The sequence below is a fragment of the Protopterus annectens genome, chromosome 15.part0 (assembly GCF_019279795.1).
Source record: "Protopterus annectens isolate FY-2018-M chromosome 15.part0, PAN1.0, whole genome shotgun sequence".
Classification (NCBI taxonomy): domain Eukaryota; kingdom Metazoa; phylum Chordata; order Ceratodontiformes; family Protopteridae; genus Protopterus; species Protopterus annectens.
In genome coordinates, this window is record NC_056749.1 from 623,471,397 (window position 1) to 623,497,605 (window position 26,209).

A 26,209-nucleotide genomic window follows, 5' to 3' on the forward strand; every position below is an offset into this window, starting at 1 on the left:
CCTGGGGGCTGTGGTGAGACCAAAGGGAAAGACCCTGAACTGGTAGTGACTGGCTCCCAGCTGGAAGCGAAGAAACCTCCTGGAATGTCTGTCCATCAGTATGTGGTAGTATGCATCCTTGAGGTCTATAGAGCACATCCAGTGATTCTCTCCCAGGAGGGGGAGGATGGATTGTAAAGTGACCATCCGGAACTTCTCCTTGGGAACTGCCAGGTTTAATAGGGACAGGTCTAAAATTGGTCTTTGGTCCCCCGTCTTTTTTGGCACTAAAAAGAACCTGGAGTAGAACCCTGATCCGATCTGGTCTGGGGGGACGGGCTGGATGGCTCTTTTCCTCAGCAGATGGCCAATTTCTGCTGAAGTGGCCTCCCACTGACCGGGTGGAACGTCGAGGAGGGATTTTAGCTTTGGGACGTGATGAAAGGGGATCTTGTATCCTCTGGATATAATGCGGAGAACCCAGCGGTCTGATGTTATGGACTCCCATGGCGCTAGGTGCTCCGAAAAATGTCCCCTGACTGCCTCCAGAGTGGAGCAGTTGGGCAACCCCTCAGGGCTGCTGAGCGGGCCATTCAGAGAAAGGTTCTCTGGACCTGAAATTCCTGGGAGCTCCTCTGCCCCTGGGGCGGCGTCCTCCCTGTCCTCCTCTGCCACGGAAGGACTGGTTATCCGGAGCGGGTTGGGATTGCTGCGACTTCCGGAACCACATCTTCTTCTGGCCCTTTTGGTTCCTAGAGCAGGACCTCTGGGGCACAGAGAAGCGGATTCCGACTGCAGACAGCGTCTTCCTGTACTTCTCGCTCTGGGTCAAGGTGTCGCGAACCGTTTTGCCAAAAAGGGCAGAACCATCGAAGGGGGCGTTCGCGAAAGACGCCTTGAAGGGCTCCATGAAATCGCAATGACGGAGCCAGGCCTGGCGTCTAGTGACTAGGCCTACTCCTGCAGCTCTAGCGGCTCCCTCAGTAGCATGGGACAGCAACCGCATAGAGGTATTTGTCACAGACCGAAGAGTGGCCATACGGGTGGAGTGCAAAAGTTTGCCCTCCTCCGACATGGACTCTGGGGGGGATGCAGCGTATTCTTTAATAAGATCGCGCTGCATCCTGATAACATGTGCCAGATAGTTGAGCGCCCTCACCGAGAAGGTCGCTGAACTAAACATTCGCTTCCCCAAGCGGTCCATCATCCGAGACTCCTTGCTCGGAGGATGGACTGAGGGACTCTCCTGGGCGAGTTCCCTCTTGGTGGCTGCTGCCATCAACATGGCATCTACCGGAGGTCCCTTACTCCAGTGGGCATGGTCTGCAGGGGGGCTAAGGATTCTGTCTGGCCTTTTGGGGATTGGCTCCACAGTGTCCGGTTCCTTCCACGCCCTGGTGGTAATAAGATCCACCAGGGGGTCGGCAGGAGGGGACACCCAAGAGGTAGACGGGCCCGCTTCGAATGCCTCCAAGAACACAGACTCGTCCGAGGAAGACTTAGGGGCAGACCACCCACCCCTTATGCGAAGCATTTCCATGATGTCTCCAAAGGAGACATCCTCGGGGGGTGATCTTGGGGAGCCTTCCCCTTCCTCCAAATCCGTGTCTTCAGTTAAAGACTCGGGTGAGTCTATGTGCCTCCTTTTACACATGTGCTTGCGAGGTCCTTCCTCGGGGGGGCTGTCCGAGGAGCCCTCGCAAGCAGTGTCTTGTTCCAATGGAACAGCTTGGGGCATTGAAGAGGGCTGTCCCAGTGGCCGGATGGCGGAAGCCTGACCCAGTGCAGATGGAGTGCGGGGCCGGGCGAAGCAAGTGCCGGGGGTCCGGAAGCCCTCAACAGAGCCCTCTCCACTACATCAAAAGCCGAAGGGGAGCCAGCCTCGACCAAAGGATCGGAAAGTCGGCTCCCCCTCGGATCCGAAGAGTGGATCGGAACCGGTGCCGAGACACTCGGATCCGAGGGACCAGTGCGCTCCGACACAGACTGCTCCGAAGGCACACTGAGTCCCCCGGATCCGAAGCTCGGAGCCAGGCTCCGAGAGGTCGGATCCGAAACACTCGAGGGCAGGGTCGGATCCGAAGTACCTAGTACTATCGGCGCCGACCCACCCCCGGCTCCGAAGCTGCCCGGCTCCGAACGCTCCGAACCCGGGTAGCGGGTCAGAGAAGGAGCTATGGGCTTGAAAAATGGGGTCGAGCTCCCCTCCAGAGGGGGGGGGGGGGAGGCAGGAGCACTCCCATCTGCATCTGGGCCTGGATGAACCTTCTCACCATCCGGTCCAGACCGGCTTCGGAAAGGCTATATGTCGACCTTGAAGAGGCTACCGAGGTAGGCCTTGAGTGCCGCCTCGACGGAGATCGGGTCTCCTCCTCCTCAGGCCCCGGTGAAAAGCACGGGGACCGGAGCCGAGGGGGGAAGAGCCAGCAGCCAAGGAGGCCAGAGGAGAAGCCCGCTTAGCTGGTGGGGCCGAAACGGAGGTCTCGGCCCGCCGCTTGTGGTGCTCCTCTCTCCGGTCCTTTTTTCTGGCCTCCCTCTCCTCCAATCCAGCAGCGGGAGGTTGAGTCCAAGGTGGAGGAGGGGGAGCAGGCAAGGAGAGGACTGTAGCAACAGTACCCACCACGGGAGCGGAGGCCGAAGCCGAGTCCGGCGGCAGAAGTCCCGCCAGGACCAGCTTCGACCTCCGCTCCTTCAATGCCCTGGGGTTGAACCCTGCACAAATGGAACATCCAGAAGTGAGGTGTTCAACCCCAAGGCATCGAACGCACCGAGTGTGGCCATCAGCAGGGGAAAGCTTATGGCCACACTCGGAGCACTTCGAAAAAATTGCCTTTGGGGCTTCTGACATAACTAAAGTTTTTTTGTTTTTTTTTTTAACCAAAAAGAAAAAAAAAAACAAGTAATTAGTGCTAAACTAGCACGCACACAAGGCCCCAATACAACACACTCGAACAAAACTCCGAACCAGCGAGGGGAGGGAATTAAAGATAAAATTTTAGAGGTAAAATTTTAACCCAAAATTATCAAAAACCTAAAGGAAACCTAACACAATCACACAGAATTAACTAAAAGAAAGTAATCTGAAACTTTTTAAGAGTTTTAGAAACACTTAGCTGAAGAGCTCAAGACGATCCAACTGGTTACCAGCGCGGCAAACTAGATCTGAGGTCATGTAGGGAGAGCAGGGCATTATGGGTGAGGGGAGGAGCTAGGAGCTCGGATCCATAGCTGGATAAACCATGCCGGTTCGGATCCGATATCGGATCCATAACCCACAGGTTGCAGACAAATGAATCTCCTACTTCAGATGCTTATGTTTCTGTAGAAAAGATAATGTTCACCACAGAATTCTTGAAGAAAGCCAATGAAGTGGAGATCCCTTTGGTTAACTTAGTAGAATGTTATTAATAGTACAAAAAAAGATGATTCATCTGGACAGCATCACTTTGGATACTTTTTGGCCCAACTTGTTAGCTGCAAGTGACACAAAAAGGTTTTTTCTAGTATCTTTAGCTTGCCTGTGGTTGTCTATAAACTATAATGTATACTCTGCTCTCTCTGAACAGGGAGTGAAAAGTACTTGCAGATGAACAGTCTGGTTAACATTTGTTTTGAATGCCCCTTTTGACATGATGGAAGAGTTGGTTCGTTGAGAACAGTCTTCGTGGAATATTAAGCATAGGAGATCATACGAGAGAACCTGAAGATCTGATGATGCAACAGCTATCAGTAAAAGGGTTTACCATAAGTACTTTTGAATGGTTGAGTCAGCTAGTTCAAATGAAGGACAAGTGAGTTTCTCCAGAATGAAACTGAGATCTCAACATTTTGAAGCCACAGGAAATGGATTTCTATTAGACAGGCTTTGCAAACTTTCTGTGCTGCTAGACAGCTGAAGTTGAATCTCAGGTGGAATCAAAAAGAACACCATAGAGCATTGTGGTCCCAAATGAAGGCCTAACTCTAGAGGCCACATCCAAGTTAGAGTCTTGCAAAAGCATGGAAATCTTTTGTGCTACACTGCTTTAAGTACATCTCGAGATGAAACGTTATGGTAGAAAAACTAGAACCTGAATCAAAGAATGAAGATAGGAGAGAAAAAAAAAGTACAACAGGAATTGAAAATGAAAATGGGTCCAAGCCACTGTGACTAGCCCGAAGAATGTTTTCCATTTGTCTTTTGAAAAGTCTCCTAGCAGCAATTTCTGTGATGCCATAAGGATGTGGGCCACTCTTGACAGAGAATAGAACAATCAATGCAACTGACTGCAGGAAGCAAACATCCAGGATAAGCTTGCCAAATGGGTGGGTCAAGACATCCAATGATCCCAAAGATGAAGCTTGTTGATGCCAAAATGCAGTTAAAAGATGACTGTTGCTCTGCAGAGCTTGGATTTCTCCAAGTATCTTGTTATAAGGGCTAGAGGTAGATGTACAGAAGTCCTGTCAGTCACCATTCACTGATACAGCATCAGTGCAAGTCGGTCTGACCCTGTGAAGGGATAAGGGAAAAGAATTTGCTAAATTTAGTGTTGGCTGGGGATGTAAACAGACTTCAGCAAGATTTCTCCCACAGATGAAATATTCATGTTACCAACAGACTGAGGGGGTCACTTACGGGGCAACAGAATACATCCACAGAGTCTATCTGCGAGGCAGTTGTCTCCATCAGGAATGTGCATAACTACGAAAATATCAAAGCATTGCCCATTCCCAGATTCTCACAGCTTCTAGACAGGATACCATTTGGTGCCACCCTGTCTGCTGTTATACCACATGGCCAACATGCTGCCCATGTGACACGGTAGGACACTTGGGAGGAAATGATCCCAAAAGGCCTGCAAAAGCTAAGAGGACCACACACATCTTTCAGCATGCCACTCTGCAGTTTGGCCTCCTTACGAGACCAAATCCCCTGGACAGTCTGCATAAGCAATGCTCCCTCATTCAGGACAGATGGGTTTGTGTAATCATGGCTGACGGGGGGGACATCCTGGTGGGCTTCATCCTTTTAAAAGGTTACTTCTCAAGCTCTTGCTACCACATCAATTTTTAAAGATTGGCTTATTTTAAAGGTAAGCAGCAACTGCTTTTTGGTGCAGTAGAGTGATTTCGCTGGTAGCCTTCTTACTGTAAGACAGAGAAAGAGGGTTGGCACTAAGCAGCTAACATAACCCCTTCCAGAAAACACTGTGTGCAAAATACTCTCACAAATTTGAAGTACTGTTGGTAAGATTGCAATTGCAGGCATTAGGCTCAGTCTAAAACAGGTGAAATCCTGGGGAGCCAGTAAGTGTAGTTGGTCTACAGTGCACTGATGTAAAGCTTAACAGAGTGTGACAGGTACAATTACCCAAGGCAGCAGTACCTATTTATTATACATTTAAAGTCAATTGCCCCGGCATACCATTTGGTTGTCAGCATGGTGGACCATGTGGCACCTGGTAGGATAAGAGGCTCATCATGAATAAATCTGTGCCAGAGTTGGACTGAAAGTATACACAGCCACAGGTACACAACCTGGGAATTAGCATTCAGGAAAGAATGTGATAAGGAAGGAAAGACAACAGTACTACATAGCAGGCAACTAGAAAAGCTAGATGAGATAATTCTTGGAAAGGCTGGAAAATGTATGGAAAACTTTAGCAGAGATGATAATGGAACATTCCACAGTAGCTCGTTCAAAGGAAGGGGGTGGATGGTGGGAGAGACAGTTACGTGCCTCCTTCCTCCAGCAGTTCACTTATCTTCTGGTACACTCAACATATGCCATTACAAACCATATCTACAGTTACTGAATCGATACTCCTTGGTAAATCATTGAAGTAAACTAAGACTGCTTAAAAACTGCCATGGGCTATGATCAAAAGCTTTAAGTGGCAAAAGACAAAATGCTCTGAAATACTTAGTGGCAGCATTCAAGTGCAGGACAACAATACAAACAAATGACAGGATGAGAATGTAATATTAAAGGCAAGATGAAAATAACTTTAAAAGAACTTCAGAGAGACCTCAGAGTCACAGGCCCTTAATGAAAAATGCAGAGAAGGCAAGGTGCAAAAAACACAGATGAATGGAACTACATACCTCATGAGAATCTGGTGCTACAAAGTATAAAAAGTGGTCTGCATCACATTTGGAGAACACATCGGATATTTAGGGCCTTTTTACGACTAATCTCTTCTCTCTTCACTTTTCCTGGTTTAGCTTGGCTCAAATTGGATGTGATAAGCTCTACCTGGGAATTACTTGATTTACTTTTTTGATCTGCTAAGTTAACTGGTTCAGCAAAGAGTTGGGTCTTCTCAACAGCGTTTGCTCTTAGTGTTTAAAAAGGAACATCCCTTTCTTGGAGTTTTTCTCCTTGGGCCTCCACTGAAAATGGGCTCTATGGCCCAGTGTACTTCCCCGGTCATCAAACTTAAAATAAAATTATCCCCTAATGCTTAGAAAACCTGGCTTAAAGTCTGAACAGTTTAAAGTTGTTAACAGACTCCGCTTTTGATGGAAATCTGCTCAAGATGGTGCTTATTGTGTGACAAATATTCAAAATTCCAAACAGCAACTTGGGAACAGAAAGAAACTGTCTACAGCAGACGAAGAGGAGATGGGAAAGGTAAAAAGATACAAGTAGTTCCATCACAAAAATGTGTTCAATTTATGTGATGCACCAAATGTTATGACGAGAAGTTTTAATTTCAACTTCATGACTACCAGCAGCTCCAGAAGTCAGCCCAAGTTCCAGTGTATAGAAAATATGATAGACAGGCACTACACAGACATGGGTGAAGGAATTCTACATTCACTGCACCAGATTAAGTTCAGAGTAAAGACAAAAGTATACAGTCAGTGACAAAGCATTAAACAATCAAGGCATGAACAAGTAGGAGAGCTCCAGGTAGAAAACAAATGTTTTAACTAAGAATATATTTAAAAAAAAGTAAGCAAAATCAGACAGTGATATTACATCTTTGAAAAATAACATGCAATAAAAAAAAAAAAAAAAAAAACACCAGGCTTCACACTTCTGACACAAATTCAAACTAATTATCACAATAAAATGGCGAAAAAAGTAAGGAAATGGAAGTGGTCAAAATTCTATGGGCCTGAATGGTCAATGAAAGTGAAGGCAAAGGTTTTAAGACTGTTACACTTCACCTGCTAAAATAATGTATTCCGTGCAGTGTTCAACTTCAGGAAAAAGGAAGTTGTGTCTTACCATAACGTTCCATCTGAGTTGTTGATCTTCCAGTTATCACTAATGGGTTCGGTTCAGAACCCCTGGAACCAAGGCGGCCTTATACCAAGCTTGCGTGCACCAAAAACTCTCGAGCTAAGCTGCTACCCACAATGCCCTTCACTCAGTTACCTCAGATCGAGTCTGCATGCAACATGGTCAGAGGCCATCTCTGCGCAGAAACCCTGAAACACCACAAAGACCCAGAAACTCCGCCAGGAGCCTTTGGTTGGGGCCAGTGAGAGGGTGTGATGACTGGAAGAACAACAACTCAACGTTATGGTATGACATAACTTCTTTATCTGAAGCTGTTAATCTTCTTCCTGTTCATCACTGATGGGACAGAATCCCAAGCTACTTAGAGAACCTGGGTGGCCCTTATGGAAGCACATTCCTGAGAACCATTGAGCCAAAGGCCGCTCTTCCCCTGGAGATCAGATCCAATTTGTAACGCTTGATGAAGGTATGGGGTTTAGCCCAAATGGCTGTTGCACAGATGTCATCCATGGCGGCTCTAGAGTGGAAGGCAACAGACGCTGCGATAGCCATAGTTGAGTGAGCTTTGATTTGAGCAGGCTTAGATTCATTTGTAAGTGAATATGGGAAGGTAATGCAATCTCTGAGCCATTTTGACAAAGTAACGTTAGATACTGCACACCCCATTCTAGGACCAGAAAAGGAAATTAAAAGTTGGTCCGACTTGCGAAAGGACTTAGTTCTGTCTGGGTTGAAAAGTAGTTGTCTATGAACATCCAATGAATGCAGGCAGTATTCTCCCTTGTTTGAATAATTTGGAAAGAATACATGAAGCTCAATGGACTGGTTAATAGAAAAGTCGGAAACCACTTTGGGGAGAAAGGATGGATTAGTATGAAGTGATACTCTGTCCTTATGGAAGATCACATAGGGACTCCATGCGTAAGGCTTGCAACTCAGACATTCGTCTGGCTGAAGTGACTGCCACCAAAAACAAGGATTTCCATGACGGGAATTTTTGATGACATGTCACAGCAGGTTCAAAAGGGGGTAGTAGAGAGGGAGACTGGAGAACCCGGGAGAGATTCCATGCCTCCACCGGTTGCCTGATAGGAGGTCTGCTATGGAAAATTCCCTTGAGGAAGGTCTTGCAAAGTCAGGTGAAAATAAGCGGGACTCCATCTGAACCATTATGGAAGTTAGAAATGGCTGCTAAATGGACTCGAATGGTGGAAGCTGATGCACCGTTGTCAAATAAATTAGAAAGGTAATGAAGAATAGTAGCTACGGGGGTTGAAAACGGATTTAGCATCTGATCATTTGACCAGATAGAGAATCTTTTCCATTTGGCCCTGTAAAGTTTTCTGGCGGATGGTTTGTGGGAGGCCAGGATAATATCATGGACAGCTGAAGAGATTATTTCCTGCCTGGTAACTAACAGAAATGGAGAAGCCAAGCAGTCAGCTTGAGAGTGGAAAAATTCAGTGGAGTCAGCCCTTGTGGGTGAGATATGAGGTCCTGACGAGTGTCCAGGATCCAAGGAGGTTATAACAGGTGAGGTCGGAGGAAGGGAAACCAAACTTGATGCCGGAACAGGGCAATGAGGATAACTTGGCTTCTCAATTGGATAGCTTTCCTTAGAAAAAGAGGGATCAGAGGTATCAGAGGATAAGCATAAAGGACACCCGCGGGCCAATCGGGAGTCAAAGCATCTCTCGGTGACTCCCCGTGAGAAGGAAAGAGAGCAAAGTAGCTGCTGCATTTTGTGTTCAAGGGGGAGGCGAAAAGGTCGCAGCATGGCTGGCCCCAACGGCTGAAGATTTCTGCTGTCACACTCGGCTTGAGAGACCACTCGTGAAGACGAAGGATGCATCTGCTCAGCCTGTCTGCAATCACATTGGAGCTCCCCGGGATATGCATTCCGATGAGAAAGCTGTTGGAAGATATCGGCCAATGCCAGATTCTCATGGCTTCATGACATGGGGGGTAGGATTTGGTCCCTCCCTGTTTAGGTACCAGACAATGGACATGTTGTCTGACTGGATAGCAATCGTTCCTGATGGAAGGAGCGGATGGAATGCTTGCAATGCCAATAGCACTGCTCTTAACTCCAAGAAATTGATATGCAAGTTGACATCTATTCTGGACCACGTGTCTTGGACTGACTTTCCCTGGAAGTGGCCCCCCCACACCCTATCAGAGAAGCGTCCGTGACCACAGTGGCACTGGGTTGGGGAGCCGGGAGGGGGCGACACCAAAGATTTTCATTTGTACTCATCCACCAGAGGAGATATTGTTTGCAGGAGTTGGTGATGAGAATCTGTGAGGTCAGAAGATGAAGACTGGATATCCACTGGGACAGAAGGAGCCATTGTAGCAGTCCCATATGTAATCTGGCTATGGGAACAATTGGGATGGTCGCCGCCAAAGACCCCAGAGCCTGAAGAACTTCCCTTGCAGACAACTTTCTTCGACAGAGTATCACTTGAACTTGTGCCCTTAATCTCTGAAGCCTGTCAGAGGGAAAAGAGACCAGACTTGTTTGAGTGTTGAGTACTGCCCCTATAAATTCCAACTGTTGTGAGGGCTGAAGGTTGGATTTTTCCCAGTGAATGGTGATGCCCAGCGACTCCGCTAGTACTAGAGTGTAGCGGAGAGCCCTGATCAGGATGAGCTTGGTGGGGGCGGAGAGGAGCCAATCGTCTAAATACAGAAACACCTGGAATCCCTGAAGTCTCGGATGAGCTGTGACCACTGCTAGGCATTTCATGAACACTCTGGGGGCCACAGAGAGACCGAATGGCAGGGCTCTGAATTGGTAATGATTGGCTCCCAGCCAAAAGCAGAGACTCCCGGAACGTTTGTCCATTTTGATGTGGTAATACGCATCCTGGAGGTCCATCGAGCACATCCACACACCCTCTCGAAGAAAAAGGAGGATGGATTGAATCGTCACCATGCGGAACTTGGTCTGAACCACTGATTTGTTTAGCTGGCTGAGATCCAAAATGGACCTCCAGTCTTTTTTGGCACTAAAAAGAACCTAGAGTAAAAACCGGATCCGCACTGGTCTGGGGGGACCTGTTGGATGACTCGTTTTTGACATAACTTTCTTATTTCGGAAGCTGTCTCCTCCTTTTGACTGGGTGGAACATCGGGAAGGGATTTCGGAGGTCTTGGGTAAGATATCAGGGAGATATGATAGCCTCTGGAAATTATTCTCTGCACCCATTGATAGTTTGTAATAGAGAGCCAAGCAGCTAGGTGCAGACAGAAACGAGCCCAGACTGCTTCCAGAGGAAAGCAATCGGGCAGCACTTCTGGAGCGCTGATAGTCTTCCCGAGAAAGAATCTCTGGAGTCCTGATTTTGATTACCCCCTCTGCCCCGAAAGCGGTGTCTTCCATTATTGGAACCCCCTCTGCCTCTGGGGGGAGCCCTCACCACGTGCCTCACGGAAAGGACCTTGAGACTTTTTTTGTGCAACATCTTTCCACTCCTCTGGTTCCTGCAGAAGGAGCGTTGAGATTTGGAAAAACGTAGATCCATGGCAGACAAGGTCTTCCCATCTTGTTCGCACCTGGCTAATGTGTCCTTGACCTTAGAACAGAACACAGCTGATGGTTTGATAGGGGCGTTTAAAAAAGAAGACTTGGAGTCCATGAGGTCACAAATGCGCATCCAGGCATGGCGTCTCAACTACGCCTGCACCCCTTCGGTTGATTGTGACAGCAACCTCATGGATGAGTTGGAAATTGACTCTAGGGTGCAAGTTGGGAAGCAACTTTTTCACGTGCCCAGTCTGAAGCTTGACTCGCGAGGGTTCCAGAGAGCTCGGTGATGAGATCTCTCTGGAGCCTCGTAAAATGTGCCAAAAAGTTCAGAGACCTGAAAGCAAAGGTCGCTGAAACAAAAACTCACTTCCCTAACCTGTCCACCGCCCGGGACTCTCGGTTAGGTGGGTGGACAGTAGGACTTTCCTCCGCAAGGTCCTTTTTCATGGCAGCTGGCACCACCACAGCGTCTACTGGCAAACCTCTAGACCAATGGGGTTGACCCTCTGGAGGGGAAAGTATCTTATCTGATCTCCTGGGGATGGCCTCAATGGTGTCGGGATTCTTCCATGCCTGCTGCACGATGAGCTTAACTAACTCACTGACGGGTGGGGGTCACCCAAGAAGTAGAGGGCAGAGAGTGGAAGGCCTGCAGGAATACGGATTCCTCTGAGGAAGGGTTGGAGGGCTTCCAGTCACCCCTCTGCTTCAAGATTTCCAGGATGTCTCCAAATCAGACATCGTTAGGGGGGTGACCATGGGGATCCTTCCACATCATCGTAGTCTTATCTTCCGTGAGGGACTCCTCTGGGGAGTCCATGTGTTTCCTCTTACACACCTGTTTCCGAGGAGGTTCTTCGGTGGGAGCATCCGAAGTTTCAGAAAGGGAAATACCCTATACAGGGGTTTCCTGGGTCATGCGCTCTCGGAGTCTTGGGGGGGGGGGTGGCCTTTGATAGCTGCAGCTCAGAGGGAACAGGTAGTAGTTCCGATGTAGGAAGATTGCTCAAAGCAAGCACCCTCTCCATCACCTGGAAAGCAAGCTCACCTGAAGAGGAATGGGAGCCCGGAACTGAGGAAGACAATTTCGGAACCGGAGTCACACCCCGCTCCCCACGGTCCGCTCCCAAGGCGGAGCCTCAAGCAAAATTGGGGCGGGAGTCACCCTTGGACCTGAAGAATGAACCGGTGACCCAACCGGAACTGCAGCCAGAACAAAGGGTCCACTCCCCAAGCATGAGATTGAAGAAGAGTGGGTTCCGACGGAAATGACACCCAAAGGGCCTCAGACACTGTCGTCGGCACCGAGGCAAGGGGTCCTCTCGTAGACGTCGGAAATATGATCCTTGGAACAGAGGGGTCCAAGGGAGGAGAATAAGTGGGGGTCGCCGGGGCAATGGACCCAAAAACCCGGAGTGAGGTGGGCTCTAGGAAAATCTGTAATTCTCCTGGCGGTCAGCAGCTGATCAAAGAGGCACACCGCGTCCAATTCAGATAGGCTCCTGGTGGACCTTACCGATTCCCTGAGGGGGAATCTTGCCGGTCCAAAAAGGGGCTGAAGGCATGTCCGGCAAATGGATCTGCAGACTGGGAGTACTGGGTGGACTGAAAAAAGGCACAGAGGATTCCAGTTTAGAAACCGGTAGCAGGGGAATAATCAGAGCCGAGAACGGGCTCGAAGCCGAAGTCACAGCTGGGGTGGAGGTCAACAGCGGCTCCGAAAATGTTGTCGGAACTAACAGAGTGTAGATGGGGGACGTCGGTGCCGAGGTAGAGGCAGACAAACAGGCCAGAACCGAAGTTGCAGTAGGAGCCATAGTCGGTGCCGGGACCGGTACCAACGAGGCGATCACGGCAACGTCTGTATGAACCACTGGAGCCAAACTCAAAGACAAGGTCAGAACAGAGGAGGCAATTTGATGCTCAGTAGAAGTCTTACGGGCCTTGTGCTCGAGTCCTGCCCCTATCACCAGCTGGTTAAGAGGGGTTAGAACAAGGATATTTTTTTGTCCACAGAAGGAGGGGATGAGACTTCAGATGCAGACATAGCCTCCGAAAAAGGAGAAGGAAGCAGGCCCTTGAGGATTAACTTGTTTCGCCTTTCATTCAGCATCCACTGACTGAAGCTGGCACAAATGTCACAGGGAGGTTTCGCCGATAAGTGCGGAACCCCCAAACAATACACACATTCCTCATGTAGATCACTATTCGGGAGTTTACCACTGCAAGAAGAGCAGTGTTTAAACCCCGTAGTCCCTTTCTTTTCAGACATAACAAACACACACAACGCTAAATTAGAAAGAAGTTAGAGAGAGGGAAATACCAACAATGGTACTGGGAATACCACAAGGGTAAAAAGGGCAAATACCAACAATAGTACGATAAAGGAGATACCTGTGGGTACAGCTGAGTGTGAAAATACAGAAAAATAACAACTTGACAGGAAAGAACTCACAAATACATAAAAACATTTGAAAAATATAACACTTAGCTGGAGAGCATGGTGAAACGCTGCTATATGGCTGCGCGGCAAACAAGATCTGAGGTAAACTCAGTGAAGAGCATTGTGGGTAGCAGCTTAGCTTGAGAAGTTTTGGTGCATGCAAGCTTGGTATAAGGCCAACTCAGTCCCGAGGGGTCAGAACCAAATCCATTAGTGATGAATAGGAAGAAGATTAACAACTTCAGACTGAAACGTATCCAAAGGAGAGACAGAGAGAGAGAGAGAGAGAGAGAGAGAGAGAGAAGTAATCTTTATCAGCATAAAAATGATACCCAGGAACTCCACTAAAAATGGCACCACTAGAAGAAACATGCACACTGAAAAAGCAGATGAGTTAGCCCCTCAGGCCAGACAGGAACTTATGGTGGAAGTGGAATCATGTCCAGAGAAGACATGAAAAGTGCATCCAGATGTGGGGCAAACTACTTGGAAACAATGGAGGAGAAAGCTCAGAAGGAATCTGGGTGCTCAAAAATGATGTCATGAAGAGTGTCAAAACCAAAAAAAAAACAACAACAAGAAAGATGGAAATCAGTTCCAATAGACAGAGGGATAAAAAGCCATGAAAATGGTGCAAGAGACCACATCTGATTAGTAGCTCAGGTGACTATTGGAGTCGAATGGGAAGGATGGGAATAATCACCCACTGCCTACTCATCCATCCTGAGGGAAAAGAAGCGTCTTTGGATCACTACACAGGTGTTCACCTAGTGGAGTTTTGAAACAGCTAATTTTGTGCTGCTACAGTACACTTCTACCATGTAGTAGATGGGAAATTAGCATGCTGAGACACGCTTCTCTTTGGGAAGTGGTGACTGCAGGTTTGGAGAAGCCACCAGGCCAAGGGTAGGCTACAATGGGAAAGAGGGTACACTATCCTTAAGGACTAGGAAACTGGCCTGCTCCTTATTGCCAGACTCTTACCATGGAATTAAGGATTAATGGGGGCTTCCCAAGTAGGAAAGAATGAGACTGCATGGCTCTCCCCTAGCCAGGGAAAACCATCTCTCTCCAACCTAAACAAGAAGGTCAAATGAGCAAAAGTACAAGTGCCGTTAGGCAAGGTCCTTGAGGGGAAAAGATCACAAAAAAATGCCCCCCCCCTCTCTTTTAATACAGAAAAGACAGTAGGTTACAGTCTACAAATTATCAAACGAATGCGATGAGGCACGATTAGATGATTTTTTTTTTTTTTTTTTTGCTTTCACATACAGAGGACGTACAGCATTTGGACCAGGTGTTCCTCCTTAGTTGAAGTGTACCACAGTGAGTTTTTTTTTTCCTGCTCCACTTTTAAGGGATGCCAGTTCAGGGAAAAGCAATGGAAGCCAAATGAGCCAGCTACGGGCACTGATCACAAACTTCTGCTTCAAAAAATACAAGCTAATTCAATAACTTCTTTTAGCCAACTTTCTAAACAAAATTTTAAGTGTCACTGATATTGGCCTTTGATTCCTGTATCAGTGGTGACAAGCTGACACCCACAAATTCTAAATTTTTGCCACTACGTTATACCAACAGCCCTCCTTCATTTGTGTGCGTGTGGTAATACAAAGGGAAATCTCAGAATTTAAATGACAACAAGCTCACTCAATAGGTTTTCCTAATTATCTACAACATTTTTAGAAGAGTCTCAGATGTAGCTGTATTAAAATGACAAGCGGAAATAAGCTACTAGTGGTAATCAGAAAATCTGCAAAAAGAGCAATGTTACAGCTTCTTAAATAACTCCCACAAACAAAGATAGAAACTTACTGCAGGTCTATCTACTCCATCTTCGCCAATCTTAATAAGGCCCAAGAATATGTTCTGTAAACGGATGAGATAAAGTTCCGGATAGATGGCCCAGTCTTCCCATGCTCTGAAACAAGACATCACTTTTTGCTGTAGAAAAATAAAGCACAGGCTGAAAATTAGTTCTAAACTTTCAGAAAAGGCATGCATATGCACGCACTAACAAACACAAAAACATGCCACTGCTTACCTACAGATAGCTGCAATGTTTGAATTTCCAGACCTACATATATATGAACCTCTCTACACTTCAGACATCTGTGTGACTGTGTACATACACAGCACAGTGTGTGCGCGCATGTGCACGCTCGCATGTGTGCGCACGTTTCAGACACACACATGGATCACCGTCATGCTGTCAATTCACTTAGCTGACAGAATGCAGGGTATTGCAGTTTAGTTGAGAGACGGTTTGGTCAGCTGGAAGCTTGGTGGAGAGTGTATGTGTGGTGTGCAAGAGAGTAACTTTGATCACGGTAGGTAAATAAAGTTCTTTTGATTATAATGCCGAAAATTTAAGATATACCAAAAGTTACATGGTGAGAATATCTGCACTGATCACGGTTGTTTCAAATTTTTTTATTTATTTACTTTGATGCATACTCAAGCTCATACATACATAGATACATATAAATGCAACTATGGGTATTTTATTTTATTTATTCTTGGTTGACTGGGTTGTCCCACTAGGATAGTAGCCTCTCTTCAGGGGAGACCCAAGGTGGTACTGATACTACTAGGGGAAACCTGGCCAGGGCATAATGGAACTTCCCCTACTCATCACTGCAACGAATTGGACCCATGTGGGAGGAGCATCTCCTGCTTCTGTTCCTGGTGCAGAGGCAGCCTGGAGAAATGGAGGCAGATGGAGAGAAGTTAATGGAGTGGTGAAAGAAATGGAGGAGAAAGCAAATGAGACCAGCGAGTGTGTGCAGGATTATGAGTAAATGTTTCAAACAAATCTGCTTGATGGAGATGAGTCAGCAAACGGTGGATGTATAACTAAAACCCTCCAGTCAGGAGGGCTGTGGGATGACTTCCTTAAAGAAATGCTGGTGCGGAGTGAGCCAGAAAATGAGAGAGATGTTTCCTTTGTGGACATTTAGAAAATATAAATGAAGGATGCAAACACAATCCTGAAGAATAGTGGTGAGATGGAATAGAAAACATGCAGAGAAAGTAAAAGGTAAAAGTGGAGTAACAGAAAAGAAGGCAGAAGAAAAAGAAAAATGGAAGTATGTGGGTAAGGATTCAAGTAAAGAAGACACAGAAATGAACAGGTATGAAGTGCTGCACAATTTAACAGCTCCTTTGGGTGTAAAAACACATGAACTAAGCATTTATTCTTACTAACAAAGCGAAATATTGTGACCTTATGTAGGAGACTTTTTCAATGGAAAATTTTCTTGGAGAATATGAAGGAGACAGAGATTATACAGGGAAACAAGAAAATTAATATACAATTTTGAACAGAGGTAGAGAGAGTATGAAAGGACATTTGAAAACTTTACGTAAAGAAATCTAGACACTGCAAAAGCTTATAACAAAAGGGGGTTACGGATTGGTGGCTGGGATTGTTGCATTGTGTTCAAAATGAAAGAAAAAAAATCAGACTAGTAATAAGCATGACATATGTGGAATGGAACAGGGGTGTTGTAAAATACTGAAGACAACCTTAATTTTGAGCGGAAAAGGAGGACATTTAAAGTAACTGACAAAAGAAAAGGTAACATGTGGGGAAATGGGACAGGATGCAACAAGTGTTATGGATGGATTGCAAAAATAAAAACAATAAGGAAAAAGAAAAAAGAAAATGAACAGAGAAGAAATTTTAGTAGGAGCAGTAATAGAAGAAAAAGATAGAGGACATAAATGCAACTATGGGTATTTTATTTTATTTATTCTTGGTTGACTGGGTTGTCCCACTAGGATAGTAGCCTCTCTTCAGGGGAGACCCAAGGTGGTACTGACACTACTAGGGGAAACCTGGCCAGGGCATAATGGAACTTCCCCTACTCATCATTGCAACGAATTGGACCCATGTGGGAGGAGCATCTCCTGCTTCTGTTCCTGGTGCAGAAGCAGACAAACTGGGACATAGTACAAAAAAAATGGTAAAACAAAGAACATTTAGAGAGATAAATACAAAAGGAAATAGATGAAAAAGAATATATACAGCTAATGATTGGGGGTTGGTATAATGGTTACAGTGTTTGGCTTGCAGACACAAGGTATAGTGTTTGATTCTCAACTTAGGGAGGGGAAAATGTCTACGCTTAGAATGGCATATTCATAAATCAAGCCTAGTTATTAGCCAAGAACTTATGAAACCATAAATCTAATGAAAAGGGAAATGACAAATTCAGAGTGCTGTCTGTAAATGCAAACAGTATTAACAATAAAGTAAGAAGAATAAGGATTTTGGATTGGTGTAACACATGTGATGTACATGTAATTATATTAGAAGACAATATTTTTAACAAATGAAGATTACAAACAGAGAAACTATGAGGAGGAAAGAATCTGGGAAATGAGAGATGTTCTACAATAGCTATGTTCTGTAGAAATATGGTAAATATATCAGATGTAACTAGCAAAAATGGGAAGGTTAACCAATGTAGATTTAAACTGTAAAGAACGAGTATACAGAACTACAGCATTATAGCATTATATGCTTATACTAATTATAAATAAAGTGAAAGCTTATTTCATTTAGACTACATGGTGATAAATATAATTATAATAACAAGAAACTAATTGTTTTATAGATAAAAAGGAAGGAAAATACAGAAGAAAACTAAGATTTTATAAGATGTGGTAAGTTAAAACTTTGGGACAAAAATGAATAGACTTACAAAAGGGGTATGTATAGAACTGATTGATTTTACAGTATCAGAAGCTTAAGTTATAGGAGAAGGGGAGGTAGTTGAAACAATCTTCTGATCTTGCAATATGGCTAGAGATAAAGGGAAATGAGGAATATATAAAATAGGCAAAGGAGTAAAGATAAAAGAGAAAGCATGGAATGAAGGAGAGAGACTAGTAATACAGATATGGAAAGATCATATCACTATGAGAACAGTTTATAAAATTTGTTTGAATGGCAGATGATATTTAAGGGAAAAAAGTTTTTTTTAACCATAGCAATATGATATTATAAAAGCAGAAAAAGAAAAATATAAAACAAAATGTACTGGAAGATTTAGAACATAATGGTAGAATTATTTTTCTTTGTTAGAAGTACTTCTATGAAAGAAATCAAGAAAAAAATACAAGAATTGTTATATAAGCAAATATATTTTTTTTACAAGGAAAAGAAAAGTATTTAGTTACTTAAGGAGATTAGTAAAGGAAGATGGTAGTGTAACGAGAGAAATAAAAATATGAAGAAATAGAACTCCGGAAAAGATTATGAAGTGTATAGTACAATATATACAAGAAATATTTAGAGACAAAAAGAATGTAGTAAATAAAACATGGAAAGTAAAAAAAAAAAAGGTCAACAAAAAAGAGAATAAACAGTTGGAAAAGGATATTTCTTTGAATAAGCTACAAAAAAGTATGACACATTGATGCAGCTGCAGGACCAGATTAATTTTTTTAATGAATGGTTAAATGAATGTGTTATGTATAAAGACTTATGCAGTGGAATACTTAAATTCATATGGAAGGACTACAGAAGAGAATTAAAAACTGGAGACTAAAAGAATTTAATAAATGATTATAAGACCTTTATGAAAATTATAAAAAAAAGATCTGAAACTAAAATGGAAAATATTATGGAAGGGAGTAAATATAGTATAAAGGGGAAGGGTTGTCAATAATTATTAATGACAAGAGAAGTGGTGGATGATGTTATGAAATAAAAAGCAGAAGCAAACACCATGACAGAAGACCTTCATAAGGCATTTGACAAAACTGGATATGAAATCTTATGGGTAATAATTAAAGAATATAAGTGAGAAGGGTTAGGAAATTATGTATGATGATAATAACTGTAAATGTCTGGTTAAACCAAGAGGTACTTGCGCAGAGTGGTGTAAGACAGGTATGCCCAGTGACATGTACACTCATTCCATTACTTATGAATGTGACAGTATGAAAAATTAAAAAATGAGGGAAGCGGGGTATACAATATCTGAAGAGTTAAGAACTCCAGTTCTGTTAATATATGCAGATGACATTATAAAAATGCCAAAAAAAAATGGATAAAAGTAATAATTTGTACAAATGAATACAGGAGATAGGGATGGCTTTACATAAATAGAAAAATAAAGGTTTAGGTGATGTAGTAAAGATAGAAGGTATATATGTTACAATAAATGAAATTACTGTGTTAGGTATAAAATTTGTAAATAAAGATGGAAGTAGAATTCAATGGGAAAAAACAACAAAAGAAATAAAACAAATGTCTTTTCTGGACAGCATATACATCATTCAGAAAAAAAAGGCTTATTTGATAAAATCAAGTACTGATGAGAAAAACAACATACTTAGCAAGTGTATTTATGTTGCCAAAAGTATTTGAAGAGGAATTTATATGGGGTTCTAGAGCAAACCCAGTAAAAAAGAGAAGTTCTGAAGGTAAAGAAGGTGGTGATTTAGGGTTAATTAACCCTGCAGTATATGCTGCTTCATTAAATTTGTACAAAGTTTTACAGTGGATAAATGAAAAAGATGACATAGTAGTAAAACTGTACAAAGTATGATACATTTTGGGGTATGGTTAAAAACAGTAAGAGAGTGTATATAAATGAAATAAAATGTTACGAAGAAATTTTTTTTGTACAAAATAAAAATTAATGATATAGAAAAAGATAAGTATGGCATAAGAATGTAATAAAACATTATGTAAAACCACAAGAGATGAAAAAATTAAAACTATAAAAATAAGGCGCAGATGGTGTCATCAAAAGTAGAATGTCAAGATTTTTTGTGAAGACTGGTTAGTATATAAACTGCAAGTAAAAGGAAATATGCCATATAAAAAGAAAAGTGATAGAATATGTTTACATTGTCAAGAAGAAACTACGGAACGTGTGTCTTTGAAATGTAAAAGTAAAGTTATAGGGAAAACTAAGTAAAGATGAGTTTTTTCAAAGATATAAAAAGTGGATAAAATAAACATGGATATGATTAAATATGGATTTTATAAGAATAAAAGTAAAGAACATGTTAAAATAACGTTATTTTATGTTATATGGAATGAAAGACTAAATGAAATTACGTTTAATGGTAAATGGATTTTTGCAACAATATTAAGTAAAATCAGATGTGATTATGGAAAAAGGAGTGGAGGTCTAATAGGGATGAAAATTAAGTATGGTTATAAAGGAAATTATCAATATGTAAACAGATTTGTATATCTATATATTTGCAAATATTTGTAAATATGTAAATGAGTTATTTTGTATATAAATAAAAGATCACTACTCTTTTTGATACAAGTTGTGGGATCTTTTACCAATTGTGCTATCAACTCAATAACATGGAGCCTTGAACATCTTAAAAGTAATATCAATTAATACAGATCTCTCTATATATAAATATATACACAGAAACATGAACACATCTATTCATCTCTCCCCCATATACAACTATATATACACTTAATGTATAATTCTATATATACAGGAAATATGTAACACTGTATCTATACAAATATATACACACATATAAAATCAATAAAAATATAACTGTGCATGTATGTGTGTGTATATGTGCATACATGTACACACATATATATATAAATATATATATATACACACACACATATATATATATATATATATATATATACACACATATATATATATATATATATATATATATATATACACATATATATATATATATATATATATATATATATATATACACACACACATATATATATATATACACATATATATATATACACACACACATATATATATATATATATATATATATATATATATATATATATATATATATATATATATATATATATACATATATATATATATATATATATATATATATACACACATATATATATATATATATATATATATATATACATACATATATATATATATATATATATATATATATATATATATATATATATATATATATATATATATATATATATATATATATTACATTTTGTTGACCGCGAATGTTTTCAGTGGAGTCCCGGGGAGAAAAGCTCCACAGAAATTAAAATACAAGTAGATATTAGATACACAGATTATCACAAACTTAGAATGCAGTTTTACAAGTCAATACCATCACAAATAGTATTTTTACAATATCAAAAGATCAAATAAGTAATAAACATTACATATCAAGAAGAAAACATTACTTGAATATTGTGCGTTTACTGGTGGGTATATATATATATATATATATATATATATACACATATATACACACACACACACACACACACACATACATATATATATATATATATATACACACACATACACACATATACACTTTCTTTTATCTATTTATATATGTAATCATATAGAAAGATAAATATAAACAAAAAAAGCTAGATGCTCTCCAACTGCACACAGGAAAGACCAAGTTTAGGGATTGATTTCTGGGTCAAGGAAAAGGACAGCCAGTCGGAGTCATAACTGTTCCCCTCTAGCAGTCACAAGTCTGATACCCCCAAACTTCTCTTTACGTTTTACTTGTCATTTTTTTCTGAATCTAGTCTTCTTACCCTTTTTTTTTTCTTGGTTAGGGTATGAAGACCTCAACTCTGTTGAACAGCAGCTGAATTTAGTTGTCCACAAGTGAAAAAGGTGTTTAACAGAGTGCACAGTCTTACATTTTCCTACAGAGACTAATGCACCTCGTTCATCAGGGGCCCAAAGAGGAGGTTCTTACCCAGGGGAGCATTAAGGAACTCTGCCTTCACACTGTCTGAAGGGGCTGAATCCTCTGTCAAACCTAATAACAGAACCCACTGCTGTTGCCTAGATCATGCGGCCACTGTATCACAACAAGTTTGGAGTACTTGGCAACCAGGACTGAAATGTCACAGTATTCAGAAAACTCCTGTTTTAGATCCTTGTCAGTAATTCTCTCAACCTTGGACCTTTCATTCTCAGGCAGGATTTGCTGGTAGCCCAGCATTAGAGACTGGCAATTTAAGGCTCTGAAAGCTAGGACAGCACAAGTATGTGCCTTTTTTTCTCAAAACCATCAATACTACTGCTCTTCCTGTCACAGAAATACAATTCCTGGATGCAGCCAAAGGTGATTCCTTGTTGGAATCCAGGGTCACCACAGCCTAATAAGTGAAAAAGATCTTATGCAGGAACTTATGGAATCCTGAACCCAGAAGAAACTCTTTCTTACAAGACAAAAGAAAAGGAACCCAATGCAAAAGATGCATTGTGAATGTGTCTTCCAGGAGACAACTGCAGAAACTGCTAAACCTCTAGCCACAGTCAGGCAAATGAAGGCAATATATTTGACTGGTGCTTATGAGCATTCTCTAATCTCCTACTGGAGCTCCTCCTTCACCTTATGCAGGGTGGCCCCAAAGGTCAGATCCCCTGGAAGTGAACCAGAGGACAGCATTTCCTCAGTGTCAGAATCACAAATGGGGCAGAAGGGAAATGGTCAACAGAGATCAGCTCATCTGTCTTAAGAATCTGGGGTACCACAATCCTTCAACAGTGGAGACTCCATCCCTTCTCTCCTTTTACAGTGGAATCCTGATGCTTCAAGAATTTCCATTGCTGGCTGTTTGGACTTAAGAAAACTCATAAGGTCCTAAGCTCATTAGAAAACCTGCTGTGAAGTAGCCTGGGAGCTGGAAGGGATAGTGGTCTGCTCAAATTAGGTTGAGGCAAGCTAGTAAGCACCACTTCTACCTTCACTGCTTTGTAATTCAGCTTCTCTGGGAAAAGTGCCCTAGTGGCCTTGACTTCCAGATGGACAACTAAGACCTCCACCCAATCTCCCAGAACCACCTCACAATCACAAACTGGTGGAACACTGCCTTTTACCTTGACAATAAAACCAAGCATCTGGAGTTGAACCCTCAGAGAAGCTTTAAAGACAGTTAACAAGCTAGTAGCTGAACACATGGCAGCCTGCAATGCGACTTCACCAGTCCCTTGAGCTAAAAATGACTCAAAAACCAGGGGCTGCAAATGTACATCACCAAGTTATGCATCACTGGACCTAGGGAAACTAATCATGTCAAAAAGTTTACTTGGTGTCATTTATTTTTTTCTCATCACATCTCCTTTCAGAATGCTTGTGCTTGAGAAGGTAGCTTCTAGAGGTCCTGACAGACATCTAGGTGGAGCAGTACCAGACTTGCCTGCTCTTTTGAGCTGAAAACGCCTGGAAAGACTTCACTGTCCTGATTGCTAAGGCATAAAAGGAACTAGAAATAATCTCTACTTAGGATTTGCTTCCCAAAATCAACGCAACTATCCATCAATAACTACTTCTAATCTAGAGTCACTATCAAATTAGAAAATATTGGAACAGCTACAAAAATGGGGAAAATCCCACTGTGCAATTCTTATCTGTCCTCTACAAGGATGGAAACTGATGGAATGAATGCTCAGAATTCAAGCAACTGTAACTACTGCTACAGAAAGATAGATATGAAGATTGGTCTGGTTGGCACCCATCTTACATGACCAATATCACTGCATCTAGTGGGGAGGAAGTCAGCTGAAGCCACTCTGGAATTTGGGCTAAATGTCAGACAATCTGCTCTGGCAGGCTATCCCTCACTGAAAACTGCTGAAAAATGGTAGTTATGTACTTAACATAAAGCTGGATCCTTTCATACATGTCCATCTTATAAAGACTCATGGGTCCTGGAGTTGCTTGTTGGATCTGAACCAGCAAATTAAAGTTCTACCCTCAAGCCCCTATAAGAATTATTTTTCCATCATGGCCTAGTGTGTGGGGATACCACAGACAGAGTTTGATGTCGAAGTGAAGAAAGATTCAAGGTAGTATAAGGCAAAAGAGGAAATATCATCCTGGTCTTACAAGGTGACATCATGGTAGGAGGAAAGGAAGAAGGGTTGGTTTACTAGATGTGAATGAAAGGATTAAGCATTATGACAAGTACATAACTACCATATCCTATTCAGTCCGTTTGTCCAATCTGACTTACGGGTTAGAATCCCAAACTACAGAATGCCCTTGAGGATAGTTGCCCCCAAGGAAGTACTAGATCTTGATATAACATCTAATTTTTAGTGCCTTACAAAAGTATACATTGTAGACTACATTACCACTGAAGAAATCTCAACGGAAAATTTTCTAAGGGCTGCTAAAGTGGCAAACAGGGTGGTGAAAACAGCCTTAGGCATGCATGTTAAGGCTTGTATGGTAAAGGACAATTGTGAACAGAGTAAAATGGGAAATTCATTCAGAAAGCCAACTAAGACAGTGTAACTTTCGACATTCATGACCCCAATTTGTTGACTGCAAAGGAGAGAAGTTGTGAGCCTTTCCTGAAAGACTTGGTTCTGTAAAGGCAAAATCTAAACAGCCTATGCAAATCCAGAGTATTCCGGACATATTCACCTTTATTAGAATGAATTGGAAAAAAGAATGGTAGGTCAATCTTCTGGTTCATGTTTGCCTATAAAGCCACCTTGGGAAAAACAGAAACTGATACGAAGAAACACTACCTTTGAGGAAAAAAAAGGGGGGGGGGACTGAAGACAAACAGAGCTTTTAATTCAAATACTTTCAGAGCAGAAGTGAGTGACCAGAAACAAGGTTTTCCACAAAAGAAGCTTTAATGGTGGGGGATTCTGGTTCAAATGGAGGTTTTGTTAAGGCTTCCAAGCATTAAAGATTCCATGGAGTCACTAGTTCTCTAATTGGGGTCAGAGTTGGAAAAAAGCATTTTAGAAGTCTTGCAAAGTTTCTGAAAAAACAGGGAGCAGGCTTCCTAACCAACATGAATGCTGAAAATGGCAGCCAATTGCAAATTTCTAAAAGGGGAAGCTGGAACCTGAATCGAACATGTTAACTAAGAAATGCAAAATATCTTGAATACGAACAGAGAAGGGATTAATGTCTTCAGCAAATGACCAAACAACGAAATGTTTCCACTTTCCATGACAGCTTGTGCATCAATTCCTTTTGCGAGGCAGATCAAATCCTAACTATATCAAAGGATAATGCTGATTTAAAGGTCATCACTGGAACTGCAGCAACCGAACCGTTAGTCTTAAGGTTGTGGAGATGCAGGTGAGGCTTCCTGGATGAGTGGGAAAGAAGATCCAGTCTACGATCAAAGATCTAGGGGGTTAATTGCTGATGTGAAACCTGAGAAGGGGAACCAAATTTGCCTGGGCCAAATGGGGGCAATGAGGATTACAGTTTTTTTGCATCTAATCGCTTCCTGCAAAAAAAAAAAAAACTGGGGATCAGAGGCAAATAGCCCGGAGGAGGCCACTGCTTGACAGAACATCTCTCGGAATTGTCCTGCTGGATGGATTATGGGGAAGAACTTGCTGCATCTGATGTTGAATGGGGAGGCAAAGACTGCAGCAAAGCAGCCCCCTCTACTGAAAATCTGTTGTGTTACTGCTAGATTGAGAGACCACTTGTGAGGAATTAAGACTGATCTGCTTACCATGTCTGCAAGTCAAATGAGTAACGTGGGAAAGTGTGTAGCCACTGGAAAGCAAGGCAAGACTATTACCCATTACCACACCCTTATCATTTTCAAGCATAAGGGGTATGATCTGGCTCTCCCCTTGCTTGTTGATGTACCAAACTGTCATATGGTCAATATGGATATAAACCACCAATGGATGAAGGTAGCACTGAAGTTCCAGCAACACAAGATGGACTACTCGCATCTACAAGACAGTGATATGAAGGATGGCCTCTCTTGGATTTAACTCTTGGACCCCACCCACTCCAAGCAGAAGGCATCGTGGTTACTCCCACTGCTGGTGGCAGTAGAACAAATTGTGTCACAGAATGGATTTAGGGGGAATCTAGCCACCCCTGTAACTGCTGCTTGCAGAGGATTACATAAGAATCGGAGTTAACAGAGGCTAGGAAAACTGAGACCACTACGAGCGTATAATTATTTAACATCTGTCTGCCAAGATAGTCCGACTGGACAACAAGTGTCTGTTTTTAGCGAAGTCCTGGGGAG

General features: G+C 42.5%; 1 protein-coding gene across 1 annotated transcript in view; it reads right to left on the minus strand.

Moving 5' to 3' along the window:
• LOC122789862 (U2 snRNP-associated SURP motif-containing protein-like) overlaps positions 1-26,209 on the minus strand; it is a 1,539,784-nt gene that overhangs the window by 498,052 nt on the left and 1,015,523 nt on the right. The window contains exon 18 of the mRNA XM_044057296.1: positions 15,004-15,132. Coding sequence (XP_043913231.1) covers positions 15,004-15,132 — 129 coding nt within the window. The remainder of the gene's footprint in view (positions 1-15,003; positions 15,133-26,209) is intronic.